This window comes from Nothoprocta perdicaria, unplaced genomic scaffold, assembly GCF_003342845.1.
Source record: "Nothoprocta perdicaria isolate Ctin4 unplaced genomic scaffold, notPer1 scaffold_172, whole genome shotgun sequence".
NCBI classification, from domain to species: Eukaryota; Metazoa; Chordata; class Aves; order Tinamiformes; family Tinamidae; genus Nothoprocta; species Nothoprocta perdicaria.
Genome location: NW_020454894.1, coordinates 520,147 through 535,146, shown reverse-complemented (window position 1 = coordinate 535,146; position 15,000 = coordinate 520,147). Strand labels below are relative to the sequence as shown.

General features: G+C 48.2%; 1 protein-coding gene across 1 annotated transcript in view; it reads right to left on the bottom strand.

Annotated features, from left to right (window-relative positions):
- MGMT (O-6-methylguanine-DNA methyltransferase) overlaps window positions 1-15,000 on the bottom strand; it is a 107,139-nt gene that overhangs the window by 18,478 nt on the left and 73,661 nt on the right. Inside the window, exon 6 of the mRNA XM_026036228.1 lies at window positions 5,192-5,327. Within this exon, the coding sequence (XP_025892013.1) occupies window positions 5,192-5,327 (136 nt within the window). The remainder of the gene's footprint in view (window positions 1-5,191; window positions 5,328-15,000) is intronic.

The window sequence follows — 15,000 nt, the reverse complement described above, 5'->3', positions numbered from 1 at the left end:
CAAAAAGGAATTATCCTTCTGAAAATACAATGCATTTTTTTTTTAATTAAAAAAATCTCCTCTGCTCCTGGGATGCTCATGCTGGTATCTCCCATCCTTGGAATCTTTCACATGTCAAAAATGGGCCAGGTTAGAATGGGACTGGGAAACAAACTCAGGACATAAAAGTAATGGGACGAGTTTTTGTTGTTTCCATTTTTGAAGGCTGGAGAGACGATTGATTTCTGTTTGAAGAAAATTGTTTGAAAGTATTGGATTGTAAAAATCCATTAAACGTCTAACAAAACAGTGACTTTCTGCTTATCAAAACTATTCTCACATGAAATGGTAATAAAAGAAGCTGCCAGTCTACAGAATTTGAATTTTGTGTTGGCAGACAGAAATATGAAAACTTGTCATCTCTCTGCATTTGAATCTGCCATGTCCAGATATGTGAAGTACTAACGTTTTCAAGCAGATTACTTCATATTACTTTAAAATAACACTTGCTAAAAGCCTAAATAGAAACGTATTTGCATGCCTGATGAAGCTGCAGGAAGGAAAAAAGTGGATGTCACTAATAATTCTCTACTTTTTCTATTTAATGAAATGGATCTCTATGACAAAATGAAGAGAATATGTTCAATCTTAAATCGCAAAATAAATAAATAAACGGTGAGAAGGGTATTTTGTGTTTTGCTAGGAAAGGGAAGCCTTGCCTTTCTCCCGAGCAGGTCACCTATAATGCCATTCAATTCTGCAGAATATAAATATGACCTAGTAGTGCTGCTGGGTTTCTGCTTTCCTACCTGAACTTTACTGAATCTTCCATTTTTCACTGGAAATTAGATGGCTATTCAGACATGTCAGTGCAACAGGAAGGATCCTGGAGATTTTCTGTATCCCGAATTTGCTATTTTTCCTATTGAGGACTGAAGAAAATTAAAACTAGATATGCCTTTTATAGACATATCTCTATGGATATAGGTCTCAATTATATCTATAGGCTATTCCTGCAAGAATTACAAGCTAATAAAGATGGTAAATTTTCTCCTGTTCTCTTCAAAATTGCCAATCACCAAAACCTTCTCGCTTTACTAGGCAGTACCTCAACAAAGATTTTTTGTAACTGTTTTTATATATATATATGCTTACATATATATATGAATATATATAATTTTGTACAAATTTTAATTTAAACAAAGGGGAAAAAAAAGAGGAGCTGTATTGTGTCTAATACCATAAATGTTTTTCTTATTTTAGTAATCTCTACATATCGAAATATTATCTGGCTGAATTTTAGGAGCAAGGAAACTGCTTTCCAGGATACAGCACACGCTGCAATTAGGGCGAGTTGCCTTCAGAAGCAATTCTCCCCAGCAGAAGCATTCACGGGATGCTGGATTTGCTGCCTTAGAAGCAAACCAAACTAATAGCGCTCTTAACCCCAGACAACTTGTTTATTATTCGAGCATTCCAGCCACACAGCGGCAAAAGAAATGCTTGGTCTTTGCTGAATTCCGGAATATAAAATATTTATTTTTCCGACTTGAGTTTGGGCAGACTTGCCTTTTGTTTTTGGTGGAGCCGGGCGAGGCGGAGCGGGGCCGCGACGCGCCCGGCCACGGGTGCGGGAGGTAACCATTGATTAGAGGCCTGCACGGCGAGCGGCGCCGCGTGCAGCCGCTCCTCTCCCTTTGAAGACTCCCGTTATGCATGAGGGCTTCATCAATATCCCTTCTCGGATTAATTAGATTAATAACGTGCATTAGACAGCGGGAATTTCGGCGGCCGCGCGAGGAGCCGATGGCGAGTGGGGGTGGAGGGCACCCTGAGCCCCTCGTGCCCCATCTCCCGCTCGCCCTCGCACCCGGACACGCCGCCTGTACCCGCAGCCGTCCCCATCCGCACCGGGAACCTCCCCAGGCCAGGCACGGAACACAGCACAGAAAGAGCGAGAAGCCTGCAAGTTCATCGCGTGGCCATTTAACATGCCCTTTACCACTCCACGAACCACACATGCAGCAATTCGCACGCAGACTTCAAAATAACGACAAAGCCGACTTTTCATCTCCATTTATACAGGGGCTAACGACCTTCGGACTTCAAGACTGATTATTCACTTTCACCTGGAAGCTCTCCGTGAGTTTTCTGAGGTCTCATCCCCTAAAGCCATGATGCCAAGAGCTTAGGAAAAGCTTTGGGGAGTAAAATATTATTATTATTATTATTATTAATTTCATTAAGCAATAGCCACAACCAAAATCTTTGAAAATTCCCGTTTTTCAATTGCATTTTCAAGAAGATTTTGACTCTACAGGCCCAGCTGGAAAGTCTGCAAGCCAACAACTTCTGTAGGGACTGAGACACTGCCCTGGACATTTCCTCTTGCTCGCCTCCCTCCAGGGATCCTGCAGGACGAGGAGATCCCTGGCTCCCTGACACAAAGCGGGGCGGCCCTGGCTCACCAGCTTGGTTTTGTTTTGGAGTAATGGGCCTTTTTGTGGGACCTCATGAAATGGGTCTTGCCATGCAAACTGCTACAGCACCAACCGAGGATGCAGGTGCTAATTCTGTACTCGGAGTGCTCTTCAATACTCTCCCCACTTTTAATGTTAAATTAGAGTACTAAAGCCAATTTATAAAATCTAGGTCACAAATGGAGCCACTGAAATAGCAGAATTGGGACAGCTGGTTCAGTGGAAATGAAATAATCTTGAAAACCAAATCCTGAGTGCCCAAGGACGCAGCTCTGGTTCCCCTCTTCTTCCTCACCTGCGGGATGCTCAGAAGAGGACTGGGGTCTCACTTGTGAGGAACAGCGAAAAATAAATCCCAAATAAATAAATTTCTCGCTGTCAATAACCGTGCAGCACCCCAGCGGGTGGGTGCAAGGTGGGACCTCTGCTCGGTGCGCCGCACAGCTCCTCTCGACTTGATTGCCATAATTGCTCTCTGCGAGCACCTTTCCCTCCCATTCTCCACGAGGGTAACTGCAGAAAACACATTGCTTTTTGAGAAGTGCTTCATCGTGAAAGCCCTTAACATCCCTTGTAAAGTGTCATTTTGTTAAATGAGGAACCTCCTTCAGATCTCTGTCAGAAAACAAGCAAAGCCCTTAGTGCCCTCGGATCCCTCTCGCACGGCAGAAGTCAAAGCGCTTGACATAAGCTCTGCCTCAGAAGAAAGGACAGATCCCACCATCAGCCCTCACCGCAAAAACACTTGATGGTTTAACTCAAATCACAGAATTTAAGGGAACCACAGTGCTCAGAGGGAAGGGGAGCGGGCAGGTTTGGGCGCTGGGAGCTGCTGCGAGCTGATGTGCATGGGTGCTCCTTCTCCTGTCCTTGTGTTTATTCTGCATTTTCAGGGGCCTGGAGGAATGAGGAGGCACTCTGAAATGTATGTGTGAAAGAGTAAATAAATACCAAATTTAACAATACTGTAATTGTGACTTACAGATAAATCAAAATGCAACATACGTTCTGTAATAATGCAGCTTTTGCTTTACCTTTCTGCTAAATAACTTCACATTTTTGACATATATTTTCCACATTCTGTCCAATACCAATTTATTCTACTATATGAAAGAATTCCTGAGAAGAGAACGTAAGTGGGGTATATAAAACCAGTATCACTCGAGTGCGATTTCTGCCAACTAATTGTGTCAGCATTTCCATTATGCACTTGCCTCCCCCCTCACCATAAAACATGCACACCTGGGCTCCATCCAAGAACGAATAATTGAGCTAAATTAAAAAAACCTGGGTTTGCACATGCTAAAATGAGAAAAACATACCTTGGTGGTGCAAAACCGCCGAGCTGCGATGCCCAAGGCCTGAGCCCTGCGGGCAGCCCGCGAGGCGCCCGCTCCCCGGAGCAGCCCGCGCGCTGCCCGGGCACAGGCAGCAGCCAAGGCGGCATCGACGGCACCCGAACAGGCAGCGAGCTGCGAGGAGAGGCGGCAGTCGAGTGGGAAAGGACGTGGCCTTGCTGCAGAGGTTTCGCGGGTTCCCGGTGGGCTCTCGTGGAGCAGAGCTGCTCCGTCCTCGTCCAAGGAGGAGGCAGCACGAGAGCAGCGGGACCTGCAGCGAGGGCAGCCTCCCACCCGCTCCAATCCCACTCTTTAATCTCAGCCCATCTGATGGGACAGGGAACGCGCTGTCAGATGGAAATTCCACTGACCCAAAGGCTCTACCGCATGGGCACCTTCTGGAGTTCAACATTCTGGCATTTTTGGACAAATGATGCATCATCACAGCTTCGTTATTTCCTCATTACCCACAAGTTAACAGGACAGTTTCACTAATACTTGTCAATGAGAAACTTGTGTTAGCACATGCTCTAAATGCTTGTATAAAAATTAGAGGGGCACAGGGTGGCACACAAGCTTCAGAGAGTTTTGAAAATACTCAGTACTTACCCTGTAACTTGTCAATGAAATTTTCATAGCAAGCAACAATCAGTGCAAAAGTTTGCTGCTGAAATAAAGGTATGGTGAAAAGCTGGCAAAGTTGGGCACTTCTGCCCTCCAGAAAGAATAACTCAGTTACCTACAGGACACCCTGCAGAACGAGGGCATTGTGACTGTGTTCTCCCACTCGCAGCTGCCATTAGACATGTGAGGTGGGACAGGCTACATTTCCCTTACTCTTGGCAACGGCAGTTTGGCACTAATTGCCAAAGGGACGGGGTCTCTCTGGCTGCATCACTGCAAAAGAAGCATGGAAGCTCATACTAAAAGCAGAGCTATGTCACACTGCGGGGTCTAGAGGAGACGAGCCCCTTTTTGGCACGAGTCTATTATCCTACCTCATAAAACACAGTTCACAAAAAAAAAAGAAATTGTTCTTTCTGGGAAAGAATTATGCTGATGGAGAGACAAAAAGGCATTGCCAAAAGCAGAGTTCTGTGACCTTTTTTTTTTTTTTTTTTGGTGCTGGAACCTTGCATTGCATTGCATGTGGTTGACTTCTATGGAGGGGCCTTCAGGGAGAAGATGCAATAAGCGCACTGTGGTCAGGAGACACCTCTCCCCGCTCGCACTTCCCTGGAGATCCACGAACGGCCCCGCTCCCCTGCAGCGGCTCTGTGCTCCGGAGGCGCTCTGCCGTGCGGCAAGCCGGGCGGGCGGCAGCGCCGCGCTCCCGCGCCCGGTGCCCGGCGGCCCCGGCGCGCTCCCGCGCCCGTGCCCAGCAGCCCCGCGTACCTCGCAGCAGCAGCGGGTGGTGGAAGGCGGGCAGCGGCAGCGCGCGGGTCCGCGCCGGCTCGCAGAAGTAGGCGCGCAGCCAGGCCACGCACTGCTCCAGCGGCGCCGGCAGCGCCGCCCCGCGCGCCTCCTCGGCCTCCGCCGCCCTGCAACGGAGCCAACAGGAAGGGTCAGTGCAAAACAAGGGCTCCCATCGCGTCCTTCTGCTGCTCCAGCGACGGCCAGGGGGTTCTCAGCTGCAGCCGCTCCTGGGAATTTGGTAGCCTTAGAAAAGAGCAAGAAAGAATGTAAGTAACGCACGGGTCTTCTGCAAAGCCGCGTCTTCATCGGCTCCTGAAATGCAAAGTCAGCACAAGGGTACTCGCAGCTCTAGGTCACACAGTTCTGTGACTTTTTTTTTGGTGCTGGAACCTCCTATTGCATTTCATGTGGTTGACTTCTACTGAGGGGCCTTCAGGGAGAAGGTGCAATAAACACGATGTGGTCAGGAGACACTTCTCCCTGCTTGCATCTTCCTGGAGATCCACGAATCGCCCCTCTCCTCTGCGGCAGCAGAGGCAGATGCAGGGAGGGAAACGGCCTGGGGAGGTGGGCAATGTTGGGAGCGAGGAGCCAGGACCACGCTGGGCCTCCAGGAAGAGGAGTCTCTCAGCACGGAGCTCCTCTGGCCCGGGGAGACGGCAGCGTTGGCCGCAGGAAGGAGAGGAACCCGCGGTGATGGAGGGGTAGTAGCAGGAGCAGCGTGGCGGGAAGGATGCAGGGATCCCTGCTGGGATGCAGCGATGGGGACACAGTGGGATGCAGGGATCCCTCCAGGGATGCAGGGATGGGGATGCGGCGGCAGGGCCAGGTACTCAGAGCTCAGAGCGCCACAAGCCGGGTGCTCAGAGCAACAAACACCTGGAGATGGAAACCAGGCTGGGATGCAGGGCTCAGGCCTCTTCCTTTCCACTTTTTACCAGATCAATTACAACGGTCTGATTTTTCCCTGCGGAGGAAGGAAAATGGTAGTGATTTGCTAGAAAGTGAGGACTCTTTTATGCTGTTTTGGCATTTAAAAATCTCTTTGCTAAAAAAAAAAATAGATTTAACTGAAGGAGACTCTGTGCATAACCTTTTCCCAGGGCTATTTGTATGATGTGGACCTCAGATCAAGTTCTCGACACCAAGGATCATCTTTTATTCTGCACATGTACAGCGCTCAGCAGAACAGGGCTCTGTTTTATTGTAGACAGTTAAAGCTACTACAACACAGTAACTATAGAACATAATAATGCCTTTGAAATCTCCAGGAGAAGTTGGTAGACTTTTCTGCTCCATTTATCCAGAAGAGCAGAGGAAAGCATTCAAAACTAGCAAGCTTATGGTTTTCACATCATCTTGTTTCATATACTCTGGAGTCTGGAAATGATTTGGACTGTAATATCATAATAAAAATGAGCGACTACATCTCCTCCCGGCTCTGCACCAGCTCTCTCCACGGGCAAAAAGATAACGAACAGCTGGAATGGCCGCTCTCCCCCGTCGGCTCCGAGGGGAAGTTGGCAAAGGCTCTGCAATTCCCCCGGGCTCCGGAGCGGCCAGCGCGGGGCTTTCCCTGCCCGTGGAATGGGCGGGAGCAGGATCCAGGCGGGACACAGCAAGCACTGCTGGGCTAAGGCTGGTGCAGGGCTTGCCCGGGGCTTGTCCCCAAGACCCAACCATCCCTATTTGGAAAGCAGTTACAGAATAAAGGTGTTCCCTGTGCAAGGCCTCCTTTTCTTAAGGATGCTCTGTTTCGGTGGGACAGTTCTCCTGCCTCTTCACCCCTGTCTTCACTACCTTCTACCACCGGACCAAGAAAACAAACCCTTTGCCAGAACTACCACACGGGAATCCATTGATTTCTTCTCCCGTAGAATTCAGAGCCAATTTGTAAACTCAGAGCCCCGGAGCTTCCAAACAGCAGGAAAAAAAAAATCTCCACTGTAATTTCACTTGGGTAGAAATGCAACAACTGTTCCCGAGAATCTGACAGCATTAATGAGGATAAAGAAAGAATGGAGCTAACGCACAGGTCTTCCGCTGGCCCTGCTCCCCTCTCCTTCCTCCTCCCCTGCTCCCTTCCTCAGCTGCATAGCAGTGGTCCCTCTACAAACTAGTAGTATTATTACATTGTCATTAACAATTCAGCTTAAAAACGCCAGCTGTCCATAAAACAGTTTTCTGAGGCTTCCAAGCCGTACTTTGGTCTGACTAAACCATACCTGCATTTCAAAAAGTAAGGCTAAAGTAGTCCCCAAACATCCAGAAGAAGAAAAGGAGAGCAGACAAGTTAGATTATGCAAAATTCCCCCTCACACACACTGAAACTCCTCTCTTCAATACTGCACTTCCTTGGTAGTCTTTGTATACATTAATATTTTATCATTTCTAATTCAAAAAAGACAGGAAAAAGGCAATTATATATTAGAGGCACCCATCTAACAGTTGTATTAATTAGTTGTACCCGGTCTTTACTGATGAACAAGCAGAAAGACACCTGCTGGATTAATGTTCTTCCCCTTGGTGATCCTGAGAGGAAGGCTGCTTGGCCACCACGGGCCAATGGTCAACAATGTGATGGGCAAGGTAGCCTTTTGCACCATGCTTTACTTGTGGAAAGCTTGTTTTCAATGTAAAATCCAACAAATGGTGGGATCAACTTAGTTTTTATCTTCTCCCAGAAAATAAAATAAGCATTTTCATCTAAAAAAGTAGGAAACATTGCGGGGGGAACGTGCTTCTTGCTCCTCTTTTAGCAGGAGCAGAGGACCTTTGCGCTGCTGCTGCAAGTCCTGCCAGGAGCAGCTCCTGGCTGGGGCGTTTTGGCCCATTTCTCCCCAGCCTGGCCAAGGGAGGACTCCACGTGTGGCCAGGAGCGGCTGCTCCTGCCGGACACGCTCCAGCTCCTCGGAGCTGCCTCCTTGCTGGGGAGGCCCAAGGCCTGTGGTCACCCAGTCCCAAGCCAAGGCGCTCCATGGGACCTGGGGCAGACTCAGTCCACGTTCAGGACAGGCAGCCCGTGCCGCTCTTTCTAACCTCCTGCACAGTTGTTTCCACTTGAGCTTCTTTTTAAAGCCCGACAAACCTAAGGAAACTGCTGGGCTCTGGTGTCTGTGCAGCTGACCGGGCTCTTTGGGAGGTTCTTGTCCCAGTCATGTCTCTTTTATGGCTTCTTACATGTTCATATGCAATGAAATAACGGAAAGGAATGGTTTTAGCAGAGGGGAAGAAAATCAGGGCCGCCACCTGGTTCAGTTTAGCAGGCTTCTTCCAAAGCACTTGCCAAGAACGGGAAGTGGCCAAGGCGCTTCCAAAACAAACATGTACGCAGCAAACTGGCTGCAGGACGCTCTGAGCAGCTCAGTGGGGCCGAGAACCAGCGAAACACGGCGTGTCAGGACACACCGCCTCTGCGAGCAGCCACCTCGGAATACATTAATGATCAACAATTAATCAATCGACTTATAATTCATTAATAATCAACTTATCATTAATATTAATGATCAATATGAGTTATTTCTGAGATTTTTTTTCCCCTCAACCCATCCCTAATAAAACTGAACTGAAACCTAACAAGATGGACCTTGAATTGTCATTTAAAGGGAGGGGAATATACTACACTGGCTCTGCTGGCAATTTCCTCAGGATAAAGGCAAATGTAGGACAATATTCTGACCATGCCATAGAGGCACCTGCAGGTCCTAAACACAACAGCCTGGCTGACATGGGCCCGGCCACGCTGGGTGCTTTGTGCTGGTGGAGTGACTCACCGTGCCATGCTTAGCCTGCAGGGAGCAGGTCTGCACACACTGCTATGGGTGCAGGCAGCTAATGAAGATTCTCCTCTGTCTTAAGCTGTTTAAAGCAAAGAACAAATCTTCTAAACGATCATGTTGATTCTGTTGCAGGCTGCCACTCACCAGCTGCACTGTGTTTTGACACTGGCACTGGAGATCATCGGGTCTGCAATATCCCACTATTTGCAGGTATTTAGAAAATAGCGATCTCTGGCCATTCAGCCACATGCTTTTTAAGTGTTTCACAGTTTCTCTTGCTGTACTCCCTGAACAAAGCCCACCAGCACTGTTACTCAAAACCAACAACGAGAATATCAAATCATAACAATACGGATCCCGGTGAGGAGGCTCTTGGCTCGCTGCGCGAGCGCGGTGAGAGCGGCCACGGGCTGTTCTCGCTGCAACGCGGCTGGCACAAGAGCTCACCAGGCCTCTCTCCGGGCCGCCCCCACTCCAGAGGGCCTTGACACGATGAGGAGACACCAACAAATGTGCCACGGCCTTCCCACCACCAAAGCACTGCTGGAAAGTGCCCAGGCAACTGCTCTGTTTTATCAGCACTGCCATCGGGGAGCAAGAAGTCACGAAGGCGAATGGGGATGGATGAAGAAAGAACAGAAGGGTGCAGAGCAGGAGGCAGGAAAACAAGGAGCAGAGAGAGCTTCAGAGCCCTGGAACAGGCTGACAGGGAGGCTGTGCAGTCTCCTTCTATGCAGGTCTTCCAAACCTGCTTGGACACAGCCCTGTGCCACTGCTCTAGGTGACCCTGTGTGTGCAGGAGGTTGGACTGCATGATGGATGGAGGTCCCTCCCAACCTTAAGGATTCTCTGATTCTCTGAACTTCTGCAGAAGGTGCGGTGGTCAGAAGCCCGAGCAGCTGAAAGGTGGACGAGGATCCCATCTCCATCCTCCAAGCAGAACCTCCAGCCGTGTCTAATGCTGGCTGTGTCTAACGCTCAGCTGCTCTCCAGTGCCAATCCCACTTGTCCCATGACAAGTAGCCAGATTTACAGTCAGGAAAAAGAGACTGAACTTCCTGGCAGAAAGAGATACTAAATCTTAATTAATCTCGCAATAGCAACATTGCAGTTTGTCCCTGGAAGTCTGCAAGTATATTTATAGGGCAATACTCATCCGCTCTGCTTTGGCGAGCACCTCCAGGCTGGGGGAAAGAGGATGGGAAGACCTGCCAGTGCGACACGAGTGCTCTTCCTCACATTTACTTTGCTGCTTCTTTGGCCATCTGGCTTCTTGGAAGTTTGTGTCTTGAACACATCCAAAAATTATCAAAATCACCCTACGCCCACCAGGGATTAAAAAGACTTCAGTGTGCATGCCTTAATAAAGGCGAGGAGGGACAATGGGCAGAACAGGGAAGAAACAAAACAGAAATAAGGCCCCTTCCCTTAGTATCTCACACGCCAACATTAAAAGTCCTTCCTCTAAATTCTCCCCAAAACAAAAATTGTGAAAAATCACAGAATTCTCCCCCAAAGAGTAAGTGCATTAGAGAGCCTTTGGAGCGCCAGGGCCAAGGGAAGTTCACCACGAGGGAGACGGACCCTGCGCTCCTGCTCCGCGGGGTAATTGAAGCCCAAGCTAAACAAGTGTTGTTGTGACTGCCCGCAAAGGCTCCATGTGGCTGTCATGCTAATCTTCTTGTTACGGGAGAAAGACCAGAGGCCTGTTGCTGTACAGGCTGCAACTATAAAGAATGGGCTTTGACATGACCCTGTGGTCCTGCTCGGCTGCAGGAATGCGTGATGCAAGCTGACAGCAATTTAGACATGGCTCTCCTGGAGCCTGCAGTCCTACTTAGCGTCAAGCACAAATAAGAATGTGGGTGGACTTCTGAATGGCTTTTGCCCTCCATGCAGGAAAGAAGGAAAAAAAATAGAAAAAAAAGATGGCTTTTTAACATCGGGCTTATGGAAAAGGATCCTACGGAGGAATCTGCCCATGGGCAGAGAGGAAACATTTCTGGGAACGCTGCCCGGTAGGATTACAGCAGACTTTTGTCATCACCTCGGGAAGAGCTTGGGCTGCAGCCACGCGCCAGTCGCGGAGGCAAAGCAGCTCTGGGAGCATTGCACAAGAGCCGGAGCCTGCGCGTGGGCTGGGAGCACTGGGAAGCGGCGGGTCCTTGGGCCACCCCCGCACGAGCAGCGACACCTTCCCGGAGTTCACGCGCCTCTGCGGTGGATCAACGGCATCCATCCATCCATGCATCCATCCATCCCGGACGCGGGATGTCTCCTGCTCCAGACACGGATCGGCGGGAAGCGCCAGGTGGGTCGAGCATTGGCGTGTCTCCAGGTCACACGTGTGGCTGATCCGGGGGGTGCAGGACCCGCTGCAGCGGCTCCGGCACCCGGAATCCCACGCGGAGCCAGCGCGAGCCACCGGGATGGCCCTGGGAGGCCCCTTGGTGCTGCCGCGGATGAGAGCGGCTGGAGCGGAATTTCAATCCAGCAATACAATTAATTAAAGGCATCATTGGGGGGTGGGGAAGTGTCCCCACTTATTTTGCATTCCGGAATAAATTGGCACTAGAACTCGCCGCAGATTTCCCGGGATCCACAACCAGCTCTTCTGTCATTAAATAGACAGGAGGCAGGGGAATGATGGTGATGCCCTTTATGGTTTTTCAATGGCATTTTCTTATTTTATTTAGTAAACGATGGAAAACAACCCAACACGCAATTCTCGTGCATATGAAGCCTACGGAAATCAGGTCGGTATAAAAAGTTGCCTCGCTGGGAGGCAAAGGCTGGTTTGCTTCATTGTCTTTCTAACCCTCCTGCTCGTTGTTTTGCTCAGAGAAATATATCTGGAGCGTTATTTTTCAAACAGCAAAAAATCAGCAATATTTCAAACACAAAAGTTAAAAGAAGACTCAGTCATGCAGCATTACTCCTTAAATACCGTACACACGTTTAGCTGGCATTTTTACTGAAGTCTTCATTGTGAAAGTAAATAAAAATGCATTTTATCAACACCTAAATGTAATTTAAGTAGTCTTTCTTTGATAGATGAAGGGTAAAGCCACCCCAAAACTGCAGATGAATTATCTGGTCTCTAATGATTCCAAAACAATTACAAGATGCAGAGCAATCTCGTTAAATTTTATTCAAAAGCTTACTACACTTGTGTTTTCTCTTATTTTTCTATCAATGAAACCCTGGAGGTTTAAGAACAATTCATTATGTATGAGACCCAACTTACAGTGCTTGACTGTTGATTAATAGCAAAGTTTGCTGTATGTACATTTGCAACATTAGATGCATACAATATGCTAACTTATTCTTTCACTGAAGCTAATTATTTACAAAAATGACTACTTGAGACTACAATTTATTAAATGCATGCATCCAGTCTCCGTTTGGCCCCAAAAGACAGTCTGGAATGAAGATCTTTTACTTGATGTGACAACTTCTAGAAACAGTGTTATTAATATTGCAAATGTGGCAAATAAAGAGTTCAAATAGCCGTATGTCTGTGTTGCTTTTTTTTTTTTTTTACAACTGAATCAATGAACAAAGCAGCTTTCTAAGTTCAAAATGCATGCAAAAAGCACATTCTTACGCAGTCTAATTTTGCTTCTTTTGAATGAAGTGCGTGTATGTTGGCAGCAAGAGATTAAAGAAAGGATGAGAGCTGCGACGAGCAGAAGGGAACCTGCACTCCTTGTTGAACCACCGCCACCACAGCTCCTTTCAGAGCTACCCAGAAGAAAGGGACACAGTCCCTGCAAGAACAGGGAACTTTTGTACCATTTACTCCTTCTCCTACAGTATTTTCCCCATTTCCCCATTTAAATGAGCATTTAAATTCTTAAGGATCTGTGCTTTTGGAAGTTCTGCAAAAGAAACATGAGCATCTGCATGAAAACGCTGGTGTATCGAATAGAGATTTCTAGGACGGACGCCTCTCTCGAGTACAACACGTAGGTATCGACAGGGCCTCCTCGTTTTCCTGGCATTTGCAATTAACGATGCCAAGTTGGGTGCCGAGGGGAGGCTGCCTGGGACCCGGTGTGTGCAGCGCCGCCGTCAAAGACGCTGCCTGATTATTCCGTGCTAGCCGTGTGTACCAGCAAACACTTTAAAGAAGGGAGTGAGACTCCTGTCTTCACATGCCAAGATAAGGAAAATCAATGTCAATGCCCGAAAGACTCGAGTGATAGCACGGAAGGTCATTAAATGCTACTCGGTGCCCCACGCCATTAAAGTTTTGATTGGAATCCTATACAAAGAGACACAGATTTCACGGGAGATGCTGCCCTGGGACGCAGCACTGCGTGCCCGCCGAGGCGACACAACCATGGGGGTGCCCTCCAAGGCAATGCAACCATCGGGATGCCCTCCAAGGCAACGCAACCATGGGGGCACCTGCCAAGGAGACACAACCGAGGCTGCCCAGACCCGATTTCTGCCCCTTCTCTGCCCTGATCACCACCCTGCCCATCACTGTTGGCTTTGGGATAGACAGTCTCAGAACCAACTAGTCTGGATCTCACCTCCCTCCTGAGGACTTCAGCTTCCACCTCCGCCCTGGCCACTGGCTCAAACAACAACTCTTTCCCTTCTCAACTAATCTCTTCTTCCAAATTAATTCTTGTTCTCCACATGTCTTGACCACAAAACCAGGACTTGGGAATAAAATAGACAGAAAATCAAACTGATGCTGCAACACATCCAGTGGTGACCTAGGGTTGCCAGAAAAATAGGAACTGCAGGGAAAAACACTGCTCCGCTCTGTCCTTTCTAAAAATATAACATCAGCAAAGAATTAAGCTATTAATGATTGAAGACTTTTCAAAGGTCTACAGCGTGGCTATATTTGGAGAACAAAAATATTCCTGATATCAGAGTAGTCTCCTCATAAATCTTTCTGTTCCAAATCAGTAGGTTTTGCAGCAGAACAACTGGAAGATTTGTCTAAAATAGAAGAAAACCTGTTTTTTCCTGCGTCTTTTACTTGGAAGAAACAACCTATTTTAGATTGAGGATCGAGAAAATTAAACACAGACCCAAAAGACCCTCCACCACCAAGTCAACAGACATGTCATATGAAGTTTAATAAACCAAAAAGCTGAAGTTCTGCAGTTAAGAATGACAGCACGTTCCCAAAACAGACGTCAGGCAACACGGAACACAGGTGACACAGTCCGTTCCAGACACTATTAGGTTAAAAGAAGGGCCGTCAGTCTTAGCGCTGATAAGAAAATGAGCCAGAGAAGATGTTTTTGTTGTATGTAAGGACTGTCCCCCCAGTCTCGCGAGGTCGGTTCCAGCGCAGGCAATCGGCCTCCGAAGGCTCCCGCTCTTCCCGCACGGCCCCTGCACTTCTGCCCCGGTCCATGGGCAGGGATGCACCCGCAGCGAGAGCGACACCTCGACAGAAGGAACCCACTTCCTCGCTCCTCTCTGAAGCAAAATTTACATCTTTTCTACATATCTAAGATATACATATCCCCAATTATGCACGGATTAAAACAAAAAAAGACTAAGGTGGTTAAAACACACATTACTCTCCTACTGCTTGGGCAAGATACAGCTCTGTGATCTCCTGGGTACGTGGGGAAATTGCAGGAGGAAAATCTCGGGGTGAATCCCCGGGCCTGGGTGGGAGCTGCCGTGTGGTGCAGGCTGAGCGAGCAGCAGGATCTCCATGGGCATCACCCGTGGGTGCTCCGGCCATCGCTGCTTTGATCGGGCAGCAATCAAAGGCTGTGCTTACCAAGGGCCAGTCCAGGCTTCCACAAATTTTCTTCTGAGCACCCTGACCATGGCATGGGACCACGTAGCTTTGCTGAAAACTTTGTTAAAAATGTCCTAAGTGAAGAAGAAAGCCATATTTTCTTTAAAAATATGCAAAGAACCTGAAAGGATGAAGACTTCATCAAGTCTTTGGTTATCACAGCAGCTAGTTACCATCACAAACTCCACCACTTTTACAGTATAAAGCATGGTATAAATAAAACA